This window comes from Pteropus alecto, unplaced genomic scaffold (genome assembly GCF_000325575.1).
Source record: "Pteropus alecto unplaced genomic scaffold, ASM32557v1 scaffold155, whole genome shotgun sequence".
Classification (NCBI taxonomy): Eukaryota; Metazoa; Chordata; class Mammalia; order Chiroptera; family Pteropodidae; genus Pteropus; species Pteropus alecto.
In genome coordinates this window covers 11,395,887-11,421,159 of record NW_006438113.1, presented here as the reverse complement: position 1 = coordinate 11,421,159, position 25,273 = coordinate 11,395,887, and the positions used below count along the sequence as shown (strand labels likewise).

At 33.4% G+C, this 25,273-nt stretch overlaps 1 protein-coding gene and 1 pseudogene across 2 annotated transcripts in view; both read right to left on the bottom strand.

Annotated features, from left to right (window-relative positions):
- Nucleotides 1-25,273, bottom strand: part of P4HA1 (prolyl 4-hydroxylase subunit alpha 1) — a 66,697-nt gene that overhangs the window by 5,633 nt on the left and 35,791 nt on the right. Inside the window, exons 6-12 of one of the 2 annotated variants that reach the window (XM_006915526.3) lie at nucleotides 24,337-24,576; nucleotides 22,362-22,558; nucleotides 19,943-20,119; nucleotides 17,877-17,947; nucleotides 6,336-6,435; nucleotides 3,521-3,574; nucleotides 1,082-1,147 (exon numbers count right to left, since the gene is read on the bottom strand). In XM_006915526.3, coding sequence (XP_006915588.1) covers nucleotides 1,082-1,147; nucleotides 3,521-3,574; nucleotides 6,336-6,435; nucleotides 17,877-17,947; nucleotides 19,943-20,119; nucleotides 22,362-22,558; nucleotides 24,337-24,576 — 905 coding nt within the window. Of the gene's footprint in view, nucleotides 1-1,081; nucleotides 1,148-3,520; nucleotides 3,575-6,335; nucleotides 6,436-16,768; nucleotides 16,840-17,876; nucleotides 17,948-19,942; nucleotides 20,120-22,361; nucleotides 22,559-24,336; nucleotides 24,577-25,273 lie in introns of both variants that reach the window. The other variant, XM_006915525.3, reaches the window with a different exon arrangement.
- LOC107195897 lies at nucleotides 6,442-16,604 on the bottom strand (annotated as a pseudogene).

The following is a 25,273-nucleotide window of genomic DNA, read 5'->3' as shown; positions in this document are numbered from 1 at the left end:
AGGAATGGAGAAAATAGGGTAAAAGACAAATCAAACAGGGAAGGTTGCAGAAAGCCAAAAAGAGATGCCATTTTATATAACTCAAATGGGGGTAGAAGGTGGAAAGAGCAATGAAATAAGCAAAATTAAGTCTAGATATAAAACATTTTAAGTTAACAAAGGTTACAACATTGCAGGAGATAATATATTCCAAATGTCCTGTCCTATGTGTTCTTTTTATATGACAGTGATATTATTCTTGAGTGGTACGATGTATGTCCCTTCCCCTTGAAACTTGGCAGACCTTTGTAATTGCCTCAATTAATAAAATACAGCAGAAGCAACACCATTTAACTTCTGAGGATAGGTAATAAAAATGCCACACATTTCTGCTCCCCTATTCTTTTTTTCGGTGGGGCGGGGGGACTTGCTCTTACAATCTAGTCACCATGTGTGAGGAAGCCCAAGTCACAGGTAGGTATTCTGGCCAACAGCAGGCTCAGTGTCAGCCTTTAAGATGACCCCAGTGCTCGTCATCATCTGACTGCAAATGCATGAGATCCAGAGCAAGAACCATGAGTAAAGCCCAGCCAAACTTACACTATTTTGAAACTTTAACAATGTGAGAATGGCTACCCTTGATGGGGCTTCCAGAGTGCTGTAACAGGCTACTTCTTGATCTGGGTGCAGATTTTACCAGATGTGTTCATTTTGTCAAAATTTATTGTTATATGCTTAACAATTTGTAAAACTTGTGATATATATCAATAAAAATTCAATAGTATTAATGTGTATATATACATTTACATAAACATAGAGATGCTTATATATACATATTACGATGACTAAACAGTCCATACTCCAAAATATAAATGATGATTAAGTAGTGAGACTATCTGTAATTTTAATTTTCTTGTTCAGGTTGTAATGCTGCAATCTGAAAAAGTTAAAATTGAAAAAAAAAAAATTCTTAACTCTCTTTACTAAGTTGTGAAAACTTTAAACTGGGATGTTAAATAAGAGCAAGCATCTGAACACATCAAAATAAATGAGCCATGTGATCAAATCCCAACTTGAAATAAAAATTTAAGCTGTAACTTACATAAAATAGCCATGTAGCAATTCTATTTCCTGTCCCCAGCTCTTTGAAAGCATCTGGCTCGTCTTTCTGTGAATAAAACACAACTAAATCAATGGCGTAAAATCCAGTAATTCAAATTTCCAGTGGCAACTAATCAGTAATATGCTGAAGGGTATGCCAACAACAATCCAAAAAGGGTCCTTTACTCTTTCCAGCACACTATATGCATCAGGCATTCAAATACTTGTTGGTTGCTGATTCAGCTATTCAGCTGGTACAATGAATACTTTTGATAAGACCACTGGAAGAAAACACCCCAGATTTATTTGCCAAAATCAGGAGAACAAATAGCTACTACCCACGGATTAAAAAATTAATACCTATAGTTTTAGCTTCTAAAGAAAACAAGACATGAGAGCTTCTTAGCTACATTTGTAAAGTCTAACCTCTGTGGGTAAAAAATTTACCTTGAGATTTTCTTTGAACTCATGATCCATTCAAATGTTTACTGCTACTATGACTTTCTTTTGGACAGTCAGTACTTTAATCTGGCTGGAGAATTCACATCTGGCTATTTAAATCTAAATTAAAATATAATATAGTCTCGGCATTTTTCAGAGAAAAATGAAAATGTATTTTTCAAACAGAAATTTACACACATCATTACTTGTAATAGCCCCAAACCGGAAACTTAATGTCCATCAGAGGATGAATGACCAAAAAAACTGATACATTCATACTATGGAATACAGCAGCAATAAAAAGGAAAACACTATCGATATTTTCTGCAAGACTCAGATGAACCTCAAGGGAATTATGCTGAGTGAAAAGAGACATTCTAAAAAGGATACATACTATACATAATATTGTGAAGTAACAATTATAGTGAAGAACAGATTAGTGGTTACCAGCAGTTAAGAATGAGAAGAAGAAGGGTGTGTGCAGCTATAGTACTGCAAGGGAGTCTTGTGGTGATGGTGTGGTTATACATTTTGATTGTAGTGGTAGTTACAAAAGCTACACATGTAATAAAACTACACACACACCTGCAAATATAACTAGTGAAATATGAATAAGCTCTGTGGCTTATGTTTTTTAAATTTTATCCTATCTTTTGTTTTTTAAATGCCAATTTCCTGGTTCTGACAGTGTACTATATTTATGCAAGATGTTAACACTTGAGTTGGCTGAATGAAGAGTGCATGCATGGGAATTCCCTATACATTTCTTTGCAACTTCGAAGGAATCTATAATTCAAAATAAAAATAAAAATAAATAGTTATACTAATGTCAGGGCTTGAACTGTAGTCTTTCACATCACCCAAGACCTTCAGACATTTTTCAATAATTGAAAACAGGAGGAAAAGAGACTAATAATATATTTCTTGCCAGCCTACATAGAAAAAGGTCTAGGATTCTGAGATTAAGCCAGTCAAGGGCTGTAACACAATATATAAACCGCACTTTCTTTTAAAAGAACATACCCTTATTTAAAAATGGAAACAGACCAAGAAATTTATTAAAATACCTGGCACATTCTTTAGAATTCATGGAATTATGATAAAGCTTAAATTAAGATTTGGTAATGCCATACTTTGTAGTTCAGTGTGTTAAAGAAGGAAAAAACGTTCAATACTTATTAATCTTAAGCAAGAGTACTTGGGCAGCAACAGCTTTTCAGCAAACTGCTTTGATATTTATTCCTGGCCTCTTTATATCTATTTTATATTTTTTATTTTCCTGTCTCTCAAAACATGTCCTTGTAATTTCTTCAATTTCTTGGCCAATTCACGAATTCACCTCAGTGGTCTCTAATCTGTTTTAATTTATCCACTAAATTTTAAATTTCAACAATTACTTTTTTCTAAAACTTGTTTATTTGTCAAATAAGTTATTTGAGAGGTTATTTTTATCCTATCTTTTGTTTTTTAAATGTTACATAGTTATTTTATATTCTGTATCTGATAATTCAAGTATCTAATACCCTAGAGGTGTCTAAATCTGATGGTTGCTTCAGTCTCACCAATGGTGTTTTATTACCAGTTAGTAATTTTTTTTACATGAGTTCATATTTAGCAGAACTTAATCTTTAAAATTCCCAAGGTGCTAGAATAAGGATGCCTCTCTGGGAGATATGAGTTTGTTTCTGCCAGGCACCAAGGAGCACCACTAAGTTGAACAATTTTAAATTAATTTCTACTTTTCCAGTGTAGTAAAATTTAAATCCAAGATTCATGCAAGCGCAGGCCTGTGCTTTCTAAGTCCCAGAAGAAGCTTCCCATACATACCACACTCCACCCAGAATGGTAAGAGGCAATGCATTTAAAAATATCCTAAATTCTTTTACTGTATAGCTAGTGTTTTTTTTTTTCCTAAAAAGGCTTCACCATACTAAAGAAGAGAATTAACATGTCATGCCTAAGTTTCAGTGAGACTCCTACATTCTCTTTTTTTACTTACCCGTGCAAAATCAAAATGGGGTTCATACTGTCCTCCAACTCCATAATTTGCTACCTGAAGAAGAGAAACAAAGCATGAATGAAAGAACTATCGAAATTACTATTTAAAAAAAATCTATAATCCCCATTATGGCCTCATATATCATGATTAGGTACTTCTACAGAAATGAGAAGAAGAGCATTTTAAATTAATGAGAGTTCTTGAGGAACCAAAGATGAAAAACTAAGGATGGCTACTATGTGCTATTTTAGAACTTCTATTAATATGCTTTTCTTTAGCAAATGTTTGGGGGAAATGTTTTTCCCTAACATGTAATTTAAACTAAAATTTGAACTAGAATATTAGAATTAAAAATTTCTAGAACTAGAATTTTGAGATTTATATTAATTCAAACTAAACACTTTCCTTTGGAATTTAAATCGAGACATATCTTCCAAAGCTCAAAATGCTGTCTGAATTAAGCCAAAGCCTACTCCAGAGCAAGGCCCCAACTCTCCAATTCTATGAAGGCTGAAAGAGGTGAAAAAGCTACAGAAGAAAAAACTGATGCTAGCAGAGGTTGTTTCATAAGGTTTAAGGAAAGAAGCTGTCTCCATAACATAAAGGTGCAAGGTAAAGCAGCAAGTCCTGATATGGAAGCTGCAGCAAGTGATCCAGAAGATCTAGCTAAAATAATTAATGAAGGTTAAGGTTGGTGGCTACACTAAACAAGATTTGCAGTGTAGACTAAACAACCTTATATTGGAAGAAGATGCCATCTAGGACTTTCATAGTTAGAAGTCAATGCCTGGATTCAGAGCTTCAAAGGACAGGGTGACTCTCTTTTTAGGGACTAATGCAGCTGGTAATTTTAAGTTGAAGTCAATGCTAATTTATCATTCCGAAAACCCTACGGCCCTTAAGAATTATGCTAAATCTACTCTGCCTGTGCTCTATAAATGGAACAACAGCATATCTGTTCACAACATGGTTTACCAAATATTTTTGCCAGCAGTCCCCAACCTTTTTGGCACCAGGAACCAGTGCTCCTATGAGAATCTAATGCTTGATGATCTGAGGTGGGGCTGAAGCAGTGATGCTAGTGCTGGGGAGCGGCTGCGAACACAGATGAAGCTTTACTCGTTTGCCTGCCGTTCACCTCCTGCTGTGCAGCCCGGTTGCTAACAGGCCACAGACCAGTACCTGTCTGCAGCCCAAGGGTTAGAGACCCCTGTTTTAACCCCTGTTGAGTCTACTGCTCAGAAAAAAAGATTTCTTTCAAAATGTGACTGCTCATTGACAATGTACCTGGTCACCCAAGAGCTCTCTGACTGGAGCTATACAATGAGGTTTTAATTCCTGCTAACACAACATCTATTCTGCAGCCTATGGATCAAGGAGTAATTCTGACTTTCAAGTCTTTTTAAGAAATACATTTCATAAGGCTATATCTGCCATAGGTAGTGATTCCTCTGATGAATCTGGGCAAAGTAAATTGAAACCCTTATGAAAAATATGTTTTCTAGATGCCATTAAGAATATTCGTGGTTCATGGGAAGAGGTCAAAATAGCAACATTAACAAGAATTTGGAAGAAGCTGATTCCATCTCTCAAATGATTTTGAGGGTTCAAGGCTTCAGTGGAAGAAGAAACTGCAGATGGGGTGGAAACAGCAAGAGAACTAGAATTGGAAATGGAGCCTAAAGATGTTACTGAATTGCTGCAATCTCATGATAAAATTTTAACATGAGGGGCTGCTTCTTATGGATGGCGAAAAAAGTGGTTTCTTGAGATGGAATCTACTTGTGGGAAGACACTGTGAAGATTGTTGAAATAACAACAAACAGTTTAGAATATTACATAAACTTAGTTGATAAAGCAGTGACAGGGTTTGAGAGGAAACTAATAATTAAAGAAGTTCTACTGGGGGCCAATGCTATCAAACAGCATTGCACGCTACAGAGAAATCGTTCATGAAAGGAAGATTCGGTCGATGCGGCAAACTTTATTACTGTCTTTAAGAAAATGCTGCCCCAGCCTTTCAGCAACCACCACCCTGCTCAGTCAGCAGCCATTAACACTGAGGCAAGACCCTCTCCTCCACCAGCAAAAAGATTACAGCTTGCTGGAGGATAAAATAGGTTAGCATTTTTTTTTTTAGCAATACAGTGTTTATAAATTAAGGAATGTACATTTTTAGATATAGTGCTATTGCACACTTAATAGACTACAGAAGAGTGTAAACATAACTTAGGGCACTGGGAAACCAAAAAATTCACGTGACTCACTTTATTGTGATATTCGCTTTCTAGCTATGGTCTGGAACCAAACCCACAGTATCTTTGGGGTGTGCCTGTACTTAAAGCATATGGGGTTTCTTTTTGAAGTAATGAAAGTGTTCTGGAATTAGATAGCATTGATGGTTGCAAAACCATCTGAATATAATAAAACCAGGGTAAATTTTACGGTATGTGAATTATATCTCAATAGAAAAGAGAAAAAATAAACTATCAAAAAATAAAACAAAACAAAACTGCACTGGTCAGGCCTAGGAATAAAAAAATTACAGTGTACTTAATGTTAATGTTACATAGTTTTCATTTCCCTGTAAATTTATATCAAAAGAGTTTTTAATGTTTTGATAAAGGTCACAGAGCAATCATAACTTTCCCATTGATTTATTAAGATCACTTTGCACATTTCAGCTTAATTATTCACTTTTACAGTCCCAAACTATCATGAAAATTGAGTACTGCCTATACAGTGTCAGGAAATCTAATCTGAAGCATCTTTTGAAGAAGTGTAAAGATAACTTCAGGATAATGTGGTTACCCACCTGTAACTCCTCTGCTGTGGAAACATCTAATCCTGTCAGATCTTGTATTCTCATGTTAATTCGAGACACCACGGGGTTTTCATAGCCAGAGAGCCAGGCACTAAAAACAAGAAGAAAATATTAGTTTTACTGATAATGTTTCAATACATGAACACCAAGAGGAGTCATATAGAAAGCCATTATATAGGACAATAAGCCTTACCTATAGGCATTTAGTTGATTTGCTTATATATGAATTTTACTAATGAATGCTGTGATTTTAAAAGGTGTTATAATCCACAGTTGGAGGTTAAAAAAAGGAAAAAACTAATTTATTATAGAGTTTCTATGAAAATAGATTAATGTAAGAAGATTATATAGGGCTGTCTATATTGAGAATTTTTTTAAATTCTGGAAACATACCAAACTGAAAACAACTGATCCTCTTGGTAAGGTATAGGAATTGACTGGGGTGGGAGTCATAGGGGTTTTAGCCTGATTTATATAATGCTAAAATTTACCCTGGTTTTATATAATGCTAATACAAAAAAAATTCATGTATTACTTCAATAAATTAGTTTTTAAAAGGTACCCACACACGCCCAGTAGAATAGCTATAATCAAAAAGATGGACAATGACAAGTGTTGGCGAGGATGTAAAGAAACTAGAACCTTCACATACTGCTGGTAGAAATGTAAATGGTGCAGCCACTTTGTAAAACAGTCGGGCAGTTCCTCAAGTTGTTAAACCTAGAGTTACCATCTGACCCAGCAATTTCAGTCCTAGGTATATACCCAAAATTAATTAAAACACATATACAAAAACTTGTACATAAATGTTCATAGCAGCATTATTAATAATGGCCACAAAGTGAATGTAATCCCAATGTCCCTCAATTGATGGATATATAAAATGTGATATATCCAGATTATGAATTATTGTGCCATGAAAAGACATACTGATACATGACACAATATGGATGGATGAACCTTAAAAACATTGTTAAGTAAGATAAACCAGATACAAAAGGCCACATATTATGATTCCATTTATATGAAATATCCAGAATGGGCAAACCGAAACATAAAATAGAAACAGTGCCAGAGAAAGGGGAGAATGAGGAAAGACCCTGAATGGGTATAGATTTCTTTTTAAGGAGTGATAAAAATGTTTTGGAATTAGATAATGGTGATGGTTGCACAACTAAAAAGACTAAAAACCATTTAACTGCACACTTTCAAAAGGTGAATTTTATGATAAAAGAACTATAGCTCAATATAAAAAGGAACCCCAAAATTCACCTATCTCCTTTACATATGCTTTTTCTCTCAGTCTATCAGCCTTTTCCTTTCTTCACCTCTCCTCTCATCAAGTTTTGATTTCATGATCCATCATTTCAACATGCTTGCTAAAAGTCTCAATTCAACTGTCTGGTAAAAACACAATCCATCCAGAATGAATTTTTTTCCACAATCTGTACCTGTCACTAAACCCTATTGGAGAAACCATCTGATCTACCTACATTTGCATCTATCCATTCCTTTTCGTTTATTCTAGATTCTTCATTCCAGTTCCAAGAGGAGATTTCTCTCTCTTATCTAAGGCCAATCCTCTGCCTTAGATTTTATTATCTCCTGACATTTTAAGAACCAAAAGGGCTAAAATGATCAGCCCTTTTATTATGTAACCAACTTCCCTTCTGAATATATCCTCCCACAGTTTTTAACTAGACTTAAGTCTCTCTCATTAATAAAAATTTAAAATTCTTTCCCGAACTCTCTATTTCCCTCCAGCTACCAACCTTTCTCCTCCCTGTTCAAGTCAGCTTTTTCAAACTCCTCATTACTCAATTCATTCCAACATAGCTTTAGTCTCCTATCACTCCATCAAAACTTTTATTGCTAATATCACCCATAACCCTACCATGCTACCAAGTCGAACAAGACTTTCTAATTCTCATTGTATCTGCTCTTTTAGTAATACTTCATAATGTTCATCTTTCTTGAGACTCCTCTCGCTCATTCTCCAGGTACTCCCTTCAGTCTCTCGGGCTGGTCTGTCTCCCTTATAGCCTCTCTCCCAGTGCCCCAGCAACAATTCTAGAACACGTTTTCTCTAGCCCTAAGGCTAGTGCACATGCTCTTCTCTTTGTCCAGAATATTCTTTTACATTTTGCAAAGTTAAGGTTTTAGATTATCACTTTAGTCATTTCTTTTTCAGAGAAGTCTTCCTTGACTCTTCTCCATGTCAGATTATGTCAAAGCTTCCTAATTTTTTTCTTCTTGAAGGAAGGAGGAGGAGGAGGAGGAAGTTTTTACTAAGCATAATGTGAAACTGACATGACAGCTATTAGACTGAACCAGGATAAATAATATTGTTATGAAATGTACATCTCTCAAATCCATGTCAGAGGAAAATATATTAGGATCTTCATGAACTGATTTCAAAAAAATCATTTTTAAAATAATAACAATATATTTTCTCAGACTATGCTAAGAAGTTGTCAGAAAGGCAATTATAAAATCTGTAAAGATAATAATTGACAGATTAGGACTGTTTTGTGAAACATTAAGAATCATATCCCTTTTTTAGCTGTTACATCAATACACCTTTTTCAATAGAGTAGGACAATCATTTGCTGTGGGTGCTGCCATGATCTGCAAATTTCTTCTTAAGTAACAGACACTCGATGGTTCAAGACTGAAGTAAATTTTTCTTCTAACTCTGTCCTCTTTTGGATCACAAGCAAATATGTGTCTTTTGTGTATAGGTGGGCAAATATTATAAAATGCAGCTGTTGTAATCTTCTTCACAATTAAAGAAGGGCAATTAATTATTAGGAATATGCCTTAGAAACATTAGTTTTTAAAAACAGCAAGGCTTCAGAATAACTTCTCAAAACTAGCTTGCCATTTTAGTGCATGACCTGATAACATTACACATTTGATCTGTATTTGAGTCATTTCTTCTATTGACTACACTTTGCCCTCAATGAGAATTAGTGCTGTGGTTTCAAATAATTGTTACATACTACAAATTTTAAAATAAGTTTTCATTTCACTGAACTGAGATTTTTTTCACTCATGTACCTGTGGAAGGTAATTTGAGAACACAATATCTTCATACATATATGTGTATATATGTGTTTTTAAAGTAAATTACTTTTAAGGTAAAATAAATTAAAACTAGACTACAGGGCCAACTATGAGGAACAATATTCTCCCTTAGAAATCCTTTTCTAGGCTGAGGAAGGCAAGTACTATCTGCTGAAGGATTTCATGAGGCTATAGTGTTTTTATCATCTGTTAGTTCCACACTGCCATGTCTTACCACCACAACCACATGCATGTCTGCTTCCTCAGCCACACTAACCTCTAGAGTAATGTCTGTGAGAAATAGGATGTTGTTGACTGAGCACCCAATGCCTTTGTAATCTTTCAGTAACTCTCACTCTCTACTTGGTGCCCAATCTTGGTATCAAAGTTACTATCAAGCTCAAGAACATCTTCTTCTGGAGAATATCCAAGTAATAATTTCTGTACCTCTACACTCCCTGAAGAATAGATATACATCTTTGTCCCAGCCTCTGTATTTCCTAATTGCTGGAACTACATGTTTAAAAAATGTTGCTTTCATGTACCCAACTGTGAATGCTGCCCGCCACGTGTAGCCCTGACATTATTTCAGTCCCATGGTCTTTCAGTCTAGAGACATCTGCCAAAACACGTTGTCTACCACAGCCCAGATCGTCTATTACAGGCCATCCAACCCATTGCCAGATGCTACAGGGATCAGAACACCCCAACCCAGTGGGAATCCTCTTCAGCCTAGTTCCTCAAAATATTGAGGTCTTGCTGGCACTTCTTTCCAAGAGGGAAGAAGTAACTTTGTTTGCATATACTCTTAACATTTTCTTTGATGTAATGAAATAAAATGTTCTTCACAAAAGCAATCAAGCTTGTGGTACCTTTGATACCTAACAGGATCACAGTGACTTTGGTGGGCACCTGCTGGGTGCTGCTATAGGAATCACCTTAGTGGTTGAGAGGGTAGTGGGTGATGGCAGCTGTACCCCCAGAACCATCCTGGGTTTCCCACAGCCCTCCAGTAAGCTGCTGGCAACTGCTTGCAGCTGGAAGCACATCCGGAAGAGGGTACCTCCATGCATCTGAAAGCAGGGCAAGCAGCTGCTCTAAGGTTTTTTATAGTACTATATATCCTTCCTTTGTAGCATTTATCACAATAACTTGTTATTTAAGGTAAGATATCTTCCTTCAATTACTAATTCCAAATACATGTAGATTCTGCCTGGTTTTGCTCTTTATTTGCAGAATCTATTACAGTGCCTGGCATATAGATACTCAATAAATATTTGCTGAGTAAATAAATCCTGAAGGCTTCTTAGAACTAATCTAAGATTTATTCTATTTTACCATAATTATTTATCTGGTGATCTCTTGCAAATTTATAGGGAGTGGCTGAGTAAAATTTCTCAGTGTAGCAGAATTAAGGATCCAAGAATTGTGTTATAAAGGATGTAGCTGATAATTATACTAAGAACTTATTTCTCTCGATCTGAGTTCCTGATAGAACTAAATTAGTATGTCAACATACCTATCTTTTCTGCCTATCACAATTTGATAGATTTTTGAACTCTAATAAGCAACCAACTACTGACTTGATTTTTATAGATAACTGCAACAAAAGATTGGCAAGTGTTCTAATAAAGTTTCAAACTAAATACATCTTGATAAGATGACTTCCTATTTCATCCTGGAACCTAACACCCATAGAGAACCTGTCTTCTATTTCTGATATCTTCATCTTCCTTCCCTGCCACCACCAAAATTTAAGCATCTATTCTTACCTTTTCCTCTTGTATTCTTACCTTTTTCTCTTATACTTTGGTAGAAGCACTGTTCTTCAGCCTTACAGAGGCTGGATAGTCTATGTATTTGTTTGAATCTATCCTTTCTAATTCCCTAGGCTTTATTCCAGCAGTTACTGCTTCCCTTTTTATATTTAATCTTTTCTTTGACAATGCTTGTTTATTCCACCTGAAGTCTTCTGCTACCAAGAACGCCTTCCCTAGCAATTACAATTGCAGTCTTTTACTTTACACTTTTAAAATCATAAAAACAAGAAATGCTTGTTATAGTCAACAAATGGTCCTGGGACACTGGATAACCACATGCAAAAGAAAGAAATTGGACCCATATCTCACGCCATATGAAAAAAATTAACTCGAAAAGATTAAAAACCTAAATTTAACAGCTAAAATTATGGAACCCTTAGAAAACAACATAAGCATGTACCTTTTTGACCTTAAACAGTGGTTTAGCTATGACATCAAAAGTATAAGCAACAACAACAACAAAATAAACTGGACATCATCAAAATAAAAAGACATGCTTCAAAGGACACCATCAGGACAGTGAAAAGACAACTCATAGAATAAAAGTTCTATAAATGAAAAGTCTGAGGACTTGTTTCTACAATATATTAAGAACTATTATAACTCAAAAGAAAAATAATTTAAAAATTGGCGCAGGATCTGAACATCCAGTTTTCAAAAGAAAACATACAAATGGCCAATAAGCACATGAAAAGAGGCTCAACATCATTAGCCACCCAGGAAATGCAAATCAAAACCACAATGAACTACCATGTGGCACCCACTAGGATGGCTGTAATTAAAAAGATACAATAACAAGGTTCGGCGAGGATAAACAAATTAGAACAGCCCATACATTACTAGTGAGTACGTAAAATGAAAAAATTTGGAAAAATTTGGCAGTGTCTCAAATGGTTAAACATATAGCATATTACCTAGCAATTCTACTCCTGTATACATGCAAGAGAAATTTAAATTTATGTTCATACAAAAACTTGTACATGAATGTTCAGAGCAGCATTATTTTTAATGATCATTTTAATGATTATTTTTTAAAAGCAATCAAATGTCTATCAACAGATGAATTAGATAAAATGTAATATATGCATACAATGGAATATTGTTCAGCCATGAAAAGGAATGAAATATTGATACTTCAACAGGAATGAACTTGAAAACATTATGCTAAGTGAAAGAAGCCAGATACAAAAAGCCATATATATGATTCTATTTATATGAAATATCCAAAATAGGCAAATGCATACAGGCAGAAAGGAGAATAGTGGTTGCCTAGGGCTGAGTGGGAGAGGGGAGTTGAGGATTGGGTGGTTATCGTTCAGAAGTGCAGAATTTCTTTGGGGTAATGAAAATGTTCTTTGAGATAAAAATGAATTGTTGTGATGGATGCACAACTCACTGAATATACCTAAAGCCACTTAATTGCACTCTTTAAATGAGTGAATTGGATGGTATGTGTTTAAAAAAATACTTATAAAAATTTCAAACAGTACAAAAGTATATGAAGTCCTTTACCTAGTCCCACTCCTCCCAGGTAAACACTATTAACAAATAGTTAAATATCCTCTCAACACCTTTTCCCTAGGTATTAACAAACAAAGATTTAAAAAAAAAAAAAATAGAAATCTACCCACCTTCTAACCTCCCACCTCAATATACACATATACTTTTTTCCCTGAAAATACTTCTGACATCTTTCCAAGTCAATACATATAGCATGACCTCATTAAAAAAAAAATTATTGTAGTAAAAAAATACATAACACGAAATTAATCATTTAAAAAATATGGCAAAACATATATGACAAAATCTACCATTTTAACCACTTTTAAGTATACAATTCAGTGGCATTAAACACATTCACAAAGTTGTGCAACCACCATTCATCCATCAATGGATACTTATGTTGCTTCCACCTTTTGGCTATTGTGAATAATGCTGCTATGAACATGGGTGCACAATTATCTGTGTCCCTCCTTTCAATTCTTTTGGGTATATATCTAGAAGTAGAATTTCTGGATCATATGATAATCCTATGTTTGACTTTTTGAGGAAGTGCCAGACTGTTTTCCACAGAGATTGTACCAGATAATTTCATATGTGTCCCCTTTTTTGAGAGATAACCTAAAGTATTTTCCTTTTGGTCTTAATGACAGGAACCGGAGAGCTAAGTTGTACATGCAGAGTTAACATTTTAACACTTTTTTCCTCTCTAATGAGTTTCTGCTGTTAAAAAAATCTTTATTATCCTTGTAATATATGATTTTTTAAAGTACCACTAGAATGCTTTCTTTGAAGAAGGTGCAACGGTCTCACACTGCATGACTGCGTTTCTAAAACATTAGTTAAGGAAGGTATGCTCAAGCAAACAGACGAACAACACCATCTTAGAAGTTTTGGAGACTATTACAAAACCTCCAAAGGAAAATGTGAGTCATATAATTTGATTACTATCACTATCTTCTAATCGAATACATGAAAATTAACATTTTATAATCAGCTAATATAAAACTACCAGGTGATTTTTTTTTTTTTTTTTTTTTTTTTTGCAAAAGCAAAAAATAATTCAGGGCCCAAAGTGCCAGTTACAGAGAGGAAAACTTTCAAAATTTTTTTCTCTAGGTGCTTGATGGTTAACAAAGAAAGGCTAATCTGGGTCTTTATCTAATCCCTCTGGTTCTTAGTGGGACAGTTATGCAATAATACTATAGATCTTATGCAATAATACTATAGTTATCTCAATCTGAGAACCACTGATTAACCCAGTAGAGGGCAATGCTGTTACTAAAAGTTATTCCAATTTTAAAAGATATCTGAAATCAAATACATTTGTATTTGCTTCTATATTATAAAAATATTAACATATTTTTACAGTATTTCCTCCTTACTAGCATGGGTAAATTAAATCTCAAGCATAATAAAATATTATATTGCAGGAAATCTGTACTTCAGAGTGAAAAAATGAAAACCACTTCCAAAAATAACCCACCAGAATCAAAGAAGCTTTTCTATAACACTAAATTGTTTACTTGCATATCTCATTTAGATTACTTTAACTGGACTTCATGAGCTCACCTGTATTTTCAGTGCACATAACTGAATATTTATCTTTCAAAAACTAAAATTCCATTTCTCTTACTTAGCCAAAATTATTAGCTCCTCCATTAATTAGCTATCGTAAATTTTTAGGTTTTTTTTTTAATATTGGAAAAGACAGAGATGACTTGCCAAAAGCTCGGTCATAAAGTAAACAAAAACTTTGCATTTTTTAAACAGTAATGGATTCCCACACATACTTTGCCCAAAGAAAATTCTATTTGCTAGAACACTGAAACATATTTTTGTTTCCAGAGATGATGCAATCACTTAGAAATTTCTCAAAATACGGATAGTTGAAATTCCCTTCTGACACTTTCAAAATACAGATGGTCCCAGAGCAAAAGGAATTACATTAATTGAAATCAATATAAACAAATTCTTCTATCTAGCATTTTAGATGCCTTTTTCAGAGGAATAATATATGAAGGAAACATAAAACATAGCTATTAAATTCCCAAAATAGTAAAAACTTTTTCTTTGTTAAAATAGGAAATGTATTGGATATTTTATGGAGCAGATTCCTTCTTTAACAGTTAACCCTCTCTTTCAACATACGTATTTTATTTTTAAAAGGGTTGCTGAACAATTTTCCTAAGAGTAAAGATGAAAATCACTGTGCTATGGAATCTTTTTTTACCAGGTTGTTTTGAACAGAAACACACACACACACACACACACACACACATACACACACACACACACACACACTTTGTATACGTTGTCAAGACTGGGTGCATTTATTCTGGTGTTGCACAGTCTTCTGATATTTCTAATATTAACTCACTAAATGTATTCTGCTGCTATATATAATACAAAGTATGGTTGTGCCTATCTTAAGAAGCTAATAAAATGCTTCTCAGAGCTATAAAATAAGAATATTTAGAAAAAAGTTCAAAATGTTTAGAAATATTTTTTTCAGGGAAAAAAAATGTCTGTAGGTCACTTTTCCAAGAGTAATTTATTTTGACTTGCTGCTAAGAGTCCAATAACTGTGGGCTGGCTATTTCTTCAAAAGGTCCATTGTATATAAAGCAAATTTCCAAAAATGACTTCCAAAACACTAAGTTCATGCATTTTGTTTTATATGGTTCCTAACAACATCCAAATCTGGAGAATTTAGATACTTACAAGCCGTATGACAGTAAAAATGCCTAAAATCATGCAATAATCTCTGATAAAATATATAATAGACTGTTATCTTTTTTAAAAAAATAGATAAGGAGTTAATTTTTTTAGACATGAATAAGGTTCTGTAATAAAAAAGAAAATTAGCTTAAGCTTAACTTAAAATTAGAGTTAATTACAATGCACAGAAACATTATAAATCATGTCTCAAATATGACTATACAAATTAGTCTCTGCAAATCCTTTACCATCGAATAGTGCTCCTGAATCAAAATCATATTGGAGAAAATCAAGGGAGAAGGCAGTGGTATAGGGTAGTTAAGAAATCAGGATATGTGTGTGAGAATGTTCAAGGTTAATACATGAATGACATACAATTTTGCCCAAGAAGAATAAAGAAATAAATCAACACAATCTGTACTTTTGCTATGACTTAGAACAGTAATATTCAAAATTTTTTTTTGTTCGAGTACTTCCTAATATAGTTGTTAAAAAACCTATATACTCTTTTGCACAATTTTCTAGTTGACAATTAAAATTTTTAAAATAATAGTTTCAAGAGATTTAATTCTGTCATACTGAAAATAGTGGTAATTTCTGGAAAATGATTACTTTTTTAATGTATCCAGTGGACTCTAAATACCATAATGATTTGATGCCCATCATCATCCATTTAAAAATATACATGGATAAAGTGTTTTTTAAAACTTGGAAATATTATAGCATTCTTTTTCTTTTCCCCTTGAGCTTGCATTTTCATTCTATTCTTATCCCAGAACAATAGTTCTTAGCAGGGGTGGAGAGGTAGGGTCCCTGGGGGTGGTGGTGATCTATCAGCTCATAATTAGATTCTCTTTAAACATTATTAAAAACAAAAAATTTGAAACCAATTGACTTGCAAAGTATTTGTTATATAATATTTCATTTATGTTCTTAAAACCTACAGGTACTGGGTAACCCAGAGATTTTTAAACCCATGCTTTACTACAGAGACCAAGTTAGGCCTTGTTCTGTGAAGTGTCTTTGGGAATTTCTTTTACTGAAATATGAGAATACAACTTCACTTAGCTGGTAGGGTTTGGGGAGTCTTAGCAGAGATTTTGAAACCTAGCAAATTACTCTGAAAAATCTCTATTAACTGCCCCATAACCATGTCTACTTATTAGTTTATCAAGAAAATTCAGGCACAATTGTCATCAAATACCTATACCTAACAGCCTAGGTCTCTGAGGCCATATCATGGGTTTTATGAAAACTAGATTCTCAAGAAAGAAAATGGTCCAGATATGACTAAAATTCTCTCCATTACTCCCTTACCTCTTAGATACTCTGTACTGTGCTGTGGTCAATTTTCCAGTCTCAGGGTCATGTACTGTAGCTCGGCTCAGCTACAAAAAAAAAAAAAAGAGAAAGGACAAGGACTTACTCACGTAGCAGGCAATTTGGACTTTTGTTTGTTTTGTTTTTTGTTTTGTTTTGCCAAGCCACAGGTGATTGGAGGGTTCTGATTGGTCTGGATGGTAGGTAATGGTTTCAAATCAGCAAAAACATTTAGAAACGTGGCCATTAGAAAAGCCACTTCCAAATCAAGAGAAAACCGGTTGACGAATTTTTTATGGATTTATTGTCCTTTCACTTTTTTTAAAAAAACCATCTGAAGCTGTATGTAAATGATTTATAGCACTGTGTTTCACAGGAGCTTTCTCAAATCTAGAAGTTTAGTATTCTTTAAATATTTTGACAAAAGAATTTTTGTAGTCTCTTTAAATTCATTTTTAAAAACTCTCACCAAGAGGAAAACTGTCGTAGTCTCTCTGGTAAAGTAAAAGGCAACAAAATTCATAAGTAATAGCAGTTGGAAGACAGATCAGAAACATAACATTTCCTTCCATTGCCAACTTTTAAGTCAGCAAGTTTTTAAAAATAAAAACTCCAAGAAGAGGAATATAGATTACTCCAAAATGACAATGGTATTTTACAAGATGTATGAACAAATGCCAATACAATCACCATGAAGGATGATGTGAATTTACTGCAGCATTTATGAATGTGAGAGAACTACATAAACAAAGACTACTCCCAGGTTAATCCAGTCTGCTGCTTTTTCTTTTTCTCCCCCTTTGGCAGAAAAAAGAAAAAGAAAACAAGTTATCAAGCCATTTCCTGGATATTTAATTCCTGACCTGCACAGAGATGCAAAGCTTATTAATTCTCTAAAAATAACAGACCAAGTAAAAATTAAAAACAGAACTTCTAGTTAAATAGAAAGATCTGTGAAACACAAAGCAGTTTATCCATGCGTATATAAATAGGCGGTGACTTGAGCTGGAGACTGAAAATGACCTACTTCCTTTAAATGAATAATTCCTGGAGGATGTACAAAACACTCATTAGGATCAAAATATGCAGCATACACATCTCTTACCTTTTGCTAATTCTGTAATGTACCGTCTCCAAGTCTCCTGTTATTGGGTTTGAAATGGTGGCTCGCCTCAGCTGTGAAGCCAACCATCAAAATACTTGCATTACAAAACAAAAAAATGAATTACATTTATCCAACCAGTCAGAATTCTGGGATTTTCATAATGGAAGCTGAAAAGAGAAAACAACTCCAAAGACTTCCAGTCACCTTGTGTTGAGCTTTGAAAGCCAGTAGTTTTTCAGGCTTTTGTATTTTTTTAGTTATTTAAAAATTTTTGCTTTTGTTTTGCATAAATGGAGGGTACACAATGAAAAGAAATTGAAAATTAAACTCTTGTCAATGGTTAGAGGACGTGACAGTGAGGAAAAGAAAAATTCCTAAAATTTTGAGTCTGTTTGATAGTTATAAGAATGGCTTTTTGCAGTTAACGATCCAGTCCAAACCTCTGATTTTAATTTTTTTAGTAATGAAACTGTTCTGCAAAGGTTAATGTTGCTCAAAATTTGTTTCCAGGTCAGTCTTTTCTTCCTTCAAGATGTCTGCTCATGTTTCACATCTATAGTGAAATAATCTTGGACTGAGCACAAATGAAGAGAACTCATAAATGTTAAAAACAGTAAAAAAGAGATGACAGCTAAGATAATGATTTTAAACTTTTTTTTTTTAGTGGAAGATGATTCTGAGGTTAACAAAAGAGTATTAAATTTTTATTGCCATTGAATCTTTTGATCAAAATAATCCTACTGAGCAATCCCCTTTGAAGACTTTGGCCTCTAAACCTAGAGATATAGGATCCCCAACCTGAAATGAATTCTTAATAAAAATTCTACCAAGATATTTTGGTTTATTGGGTTTACTGACCACAAATAATGGATTAAAATAGGAACCCAAAAGAGAGTAACAGAATATGATGTAATGATAAGTAAAGATTTATAAGAATTCCCTTGGACAGCACCCATTTACATTAGACCTGTCTTTTCCATTTAAAATGTAATCTTTGGTAAAAAAACAAAAAGTAGCAATTTGGAACAGTAGTAAAACTTAAAAACAGCAATTCTAACTTTAACTTTATTTTGCAATACAGATATCCAGATAATTCAACCTTTATGATATAACAAGGATGAAACTATGGTCTTTGGGCCAAATTTGGTCTGCCTCCTGCTTTTGGAAATAAAGTTTTATTGGAATATAGCCATACTCATTTATATATTTTCTATGGCTGATTTTGTACAACAACAGACTGGAGTGGCTGTAACAGACTGTATGGCCTACAAAGCCTAAAAAATATTTACTATTTGGAACCTTACAGAAAAAAAAAATCACCAACTGCTGTGTAATAAGAAAGCAAAAATATGCTTATTTAAAAATCTCTTTATGAAGGTTATATCAGTTTGTTTTTTACCATCAATGAGACCAAACAAGTTTTAAGAACAAGCTGATGGGAAAAAAAGGCAAGAGCATAAAGGGTAGTCTTTTTCATTTTCACAAAAGAAGAATTTCTACACTAAACACTAAGTTTATAGGACTGTGTTCACATTAATTTGTTTTTCTTATTAAGATAAATGATGTGGGTTAAAGTCAGAAAACTATAATGTTATTATTTCAAATTAACATGATGCTTGTACCAATTATATCTTTCTAGTAATAATGTGCCTAAAAGGGAATAAAAATACTTCAAGTATTCTTTTAAATAAAAATATAAAAGATATGAAAAGTTGGTCTTTGATTATCAGTCTCTGAGATTACTGGGCTCCAAAGTACATAGAAAACTTTTTCAGAGAAGATGCTGAAACACAAATTTGTTAAGTGTAAAATAAAAACTTCATCTATAATCTTCATAATGTAGAGTTTAAAACCCATTTGCAAGATGTTATTTGTGTTGAAAACAAACCAAGAAAAATTGATATCAGTGGAGCTTAGTTAACAACTCCATTATGTTGCAGCAACAATATATAAAACTATCTGTAGGGTTACTGCCATATCAATTATCATTTCTGTAATCTTGCAAAGAAAAAACTGATACACAGGTATAGTAAGAGGAGAGGAAAAAAAATTAAAAAGTTATTTACCCTTGGTTTTGCTAGATCTTTGACAATTTCGATTTCTGCATCGGAAATAATATCATGGAAGCGAATAATACGAGGCTTGTCCCACTCATCCTCCTGTTTGGCTGGAGCCAGAATAAATTTAGGATTCCTGTTTCCATCATGGTAGCGGCAAAAGAGTTTTTTCTGTCTCCGAGGAGTCTAAACACGAAGTTAAGAAAATGATAAATATGAGAGTAATAATATTTTTAATGCTTGTTGCTATACAGATAAGAAACTATAATCATGCCTGTGTATACACAGAGTATCTGTGGACAAACACACAAAAGCAACAGTTCTCTGCAAATAATTACGCATTAAACAGTACCTTCAGGGTTTTAAAATTTTTATTAATGATTCTTTTATGGGAGAGAGATGGTAGGCTTAAGTTAAAAAAAAGTGGGATTTCTCTTTTAACCTTTCTCTCATTGAAATAGAGTTCAGGTGTTATCAATATGAAAGAAATAATGAAATGTTTATGGAAATATAAAGTGAATGACCAGCATTGCCCTAAACTTCACAAAATAACTGGGAAGCACCCAGAAATAGAAAGTTTCTAAAAGAAAAAAACAAAACAAAACCTAACCTAAATAACTCCCAGTTAATTGCTTATGGGGAAAAAAAGGGGTCGGTTTAAAAAAAAAAAAAAAAAAAAAGCAAACATGAAAATAGGTAATTCTGAAAAAGGAAATAAGTTATTAAACAAAGAAGCCAGGTGCTTTTATTAGTGGGTATTAAAAACAAAACAAATAAATGTTCTTTTAATCATCTATGTATTATTATTAACTAAATAAGTTAATTCTATTGCTGATTCTTCTCTTGATTAAACAAGTGTGTCATATCTGAAGTAGGAATATTAGTTTTTAGTTATTAGTTATCATACTAAAACAAATAATGATTCATGTTTATTCTCCATGTAATTTACCAAGAGTCAAATCCAAGGCATTGTATCAAATAAGTCTTTTATATAATGATGAGATGAATTTATTCTGAGAAGAAGGATATTCCTTTGATCCTGGGCAGGGTTGACATGTATGTGTCACATCGACAAACTGGCAAATTGGCAGACTAAAGTTTTATACCTATAGTTCTATTTTGCACTCTCCCTTAGAGTTAAGAGCAATAAAAAATATGTGCTTACTATTGGAAATTGGAACACAACTATACTTTTGATAATATTATAGAATCACTGAATTTTTTTAGGTGTGATAATGATATTATGGTTATTTTTCAAAAGATACTAAAATAGACGTGAAATTTTTTAAAATGTTTCATGAATCTAACAAAGTGTTATCCTTATATTTGTTCATTAACTCTCAAAACAAAAATAGGCATGTTCTGCTAGGACTCCATGAATTTAACTATCAGAAGTATCAACACATTTGCTGTTAGAGGTTAGGCTGTTGACAGTAAATCATCAAATATCAAAAAGTCATCAATAGCAAAACATAAAGCCCAGGTTGAGTTTATTCATAGTAGAGAAAAAGTTAAATGCTATTCGAATGTTTACAGTTAAAAGTACTTACTTCAAAAATTCACTAATTCATTTTCCTCTACATATGCCCAAACTCAAATGAACACTAGTACCACATGATATTCCTTAAAAATCAGTTAATGATCAGTTAATGTTGGGAAACAATGTATATCATATCCATAATACACATTATCATAAAAAGGTTCTGTAAAGTCCTGCAGCTTAATAAAAACCTATGTTCTCCAGATTTGAACTCTTTTGTATTTGGCCTATTATCTATTAACATCCTAAAGCACTAGTACTCTAAGTTATAAATACATAAATAATGATATACAATAAACAAAAAATTATCTGTAGACACATTTTAGTATTTTAAAGAATAAATGTTAAAGCCAAAACCTGTTGAAAGTCTTTCTGCATTTTTAATATTTCTTACATACACTAAAACATTTCACTAAGCAATCTTGTCAGGGTTGACTAGCAGCAAAACCACAAGAGATTACTGAATAGATGAATCCATTGTTTCATAATGGATTAGAATGGTATATCATTTCTACTTAAGAGTGCTGAAATCTCTTTTGCATTAAGATATAAGAAAAAAAAATTGATCATCTCCCTGTAATGATCTAATCCTTCACCTTAAAAAAATGAGCCTCTTTTAGTCTATGAAAAGGGTAACATTACCAAAAATGCATGTAATGGTATATAATTCACAAGCTTTATTTTAAAGCTATTTTACTAACAGTTGGAGCATATTAAGTGTGACACCTACAAAAAGGTGATGTGATATACTGTAATACTTTATGCTGTAATTATGATTTTTATCACATGTGCTTAAATATAAAAACTTGATTCTGTCTAGAACTATGTACAAACACATACACACACACACACATTCACACACACACACAATTGGCTTTTCCACTTTACCATTTTGATACCCTCCCCACGGCACAGCATTTCGTACTTCTGTCTCTCTGGCAGGTAATCCACAGCAACCCCTTTTTTCTTCGGTGTAGTTTTCTGATCAGATTGGTCATCTGAAGTAGACTTATTGGCATCTTTTTCTTTAGCCATTATATACTCAAAATACTTTAAGTTACCATTAGCTCTCTGATGTTCGGGGTCTATTAGAAGAGAAAGAGAGCGTGTCCATGAGTAAGTTTACATTGTTCAAACATCAGAATACAATAATATAGAGGACTGCATCATTTACCTTCCAAACCAGGATGCTTTTGAGAGTGAAAGGAGGCACTAATAAAAATTATTATACCAAAATAATAGGTGTAAACTAGTACTGCCCCAAGTAAATCAGGACATACAGTCACCCTATATGATAAGAGTTCTGGAGATGGAACCAGCCATTTATTTCAAAGAAGCAATTATTGCTCCTACTTTGAGAACTTAACCAATTAACCAAAGGAACTATGTATGATCAATTTAATGTCAAATGACTTTTAAAAATATTACTCATTCTATTGATTTTAAGCAATAGAAAAAAAGCTTTTTCTAAAAAGGGAATGTAATCACCATGGAGAAGACATGGTATACAGTTCAAAAGCAAACTTTACCACAGATAGATTATAAATGTAGAACACAGCCTACTTCTGAAGGCTAAGTGGATTTCAGTCCCAAAATTCTAAGTGAGACAGAAAAGAGAAACTAAAGATATAATTTTGAAATAAGCCAGAATCCACTAATTGCCTCTGAATTGCTAGTCATAATTTTTAGCTATCTTTTAGTAGGGGAAAGGAGGACTACACCCATCCGGGAGAAAAAAACCCAAATGCACACACACACACAGACACACACAGTCAGAACAGTATGCAGAAACTTCACTATGATATTAACTGAAGTGTTTAGGAAATCTAGTCTCATTTGTAAAATATTTCTTGTCTTTGAGAAACTGCTTACAAGATATTTTGTGATATATAATGTGAACCTAATTTTGTAAAAGGGAAAAGTGTGTGTGCAGGAAAGGAGTATATACTACAAGGAAACAAAAAACTTGTGGGTATCTTAGGGTGACGGGCTTATGGATGACTCTTCCATACCATTTTCTATTTTAAAAAATTTTTTGCAATGAGTTAAGTATATTTTAGGTCAAGAGAAAAAAATCACTAAAAAACACTGAAAAGAGGGTACTTAGAATATTTCAATTTATTAATTCATTCAACCAAGAAATAAACTAATTATAAAAAGTTCATTTTTAGATGACCAATCCTTTTGAACTCCTATGACATACACACACATTTACCTATTCATAAAGTTAATTAATTTTTAAAGGTTTAAAGCTTTGATATATACCCAACGTCGTCTGAATTTATTAGCATACACTTGTACCTCCAGAGATTCTGATTTAGTAGATCTGGGATGATCACGGAATTTTCATTTCTAATAAGTATCCTAGTAATTCTGATGCACACGGTCCCTAGATCATACTTAGAAAAATGCTATATATATCTCCGTTCAAAAAACTAGTGGTAAAATCCTTACATCACATTTTTCTAACATTTGAATATGACAATCAAATATTTTTTCAATGTATTTATTTCAGATCTCTATTTTTGGACATGAAATGCAATAAACCAAAAACATTCTTCAAAAGAAACTGGTTAATATTTAATATAGCAACATGGTAAATAAACATTTTTGACCGAGTTAGCTAGGTTAAGTCCAATTTTAAAAATCCTGAAGAATACAGAGCAGAGAAACACAGCCACTTTTGTAGTATTATAAGGTAATAAAAATCAGTTGCCATTTATTTAGAAAATAATCAGAGAGAGGGTAAAGATGAGGCACTTGACGTCTAACAAATAAAAAGTACCAAAGCTATATGATGAGATATATATATGACTATATGATATATATATATAAAATCTTGAATTAAGCTAAGTTTACATACCTAGTTCAAGAAGCTTCTTTGTTAGCAAAAGTGCCTTATCGAGGTCTCCCTGCTGGTACACTGCATAGCTCAAATAATCTAGAACAGAGACTTTATCAGTGGTAGAAACTTCGCCTTCATCCAGCTGCCTTAGTGCCTGTTCCATCCACAGTTCTGTGTGGTAATAATCTGCTTCTGTATAGGCCACTTTGCCCAACTCAAAACAGTCCTCAACTGTTAGAAAAGATTTGTGTTTTACTCCTATGGAAAGAAAACACAGAGAACTTTAGAAATATTAATATTAATACTATATTTATCTATGACAATACAGGTTTCAAAGGGCTATCTCACTTTTATTTGAACTTCACAACAACCCTGAGGTAGGAAAAGCAGAAATTATCTGAGGTTTATAAACAGATGAACAATTACAAAATAATGAAACATGGCAAGAATCACACAGCTAATAGGGGACATGGGACCTAGATATTCCAAGACTTCCATTCTCAGCCATCATACCAAAATGGAACACTAATTAAGTGGAAGCACGTAACTCTCTAGCACAGCAGGCATCACCATGTAAGATATATCTGTCTTCCTAACAATCTAGGCAAGAGATGAATGGACAGGAAGAAAGGCAAATCTGTCAACTGGTTCCTTCCCCTTTCCCTTCCCCTTCCTTTTCCAACAGCACTAATGATATATAATTTATATATCACATTTTTCTGTAAAGTTCACCCATTTAAAAAATACAATAGTTTTTAGAATATTCACAGAGTTGTGCAGTCATCACCATAATCTAATTTTAGAAGACTTTCATAACCCCAAAAAAGAAACCCTGCAATCGTTGGCAGTCATTATCCATTTTCTTCCCCTACCTACTACCTAAACAACTACTAATCTACTTTGTATATCTACAGATTTGCCTCTTCTGGTTATTTCATATAAATATCATACAACA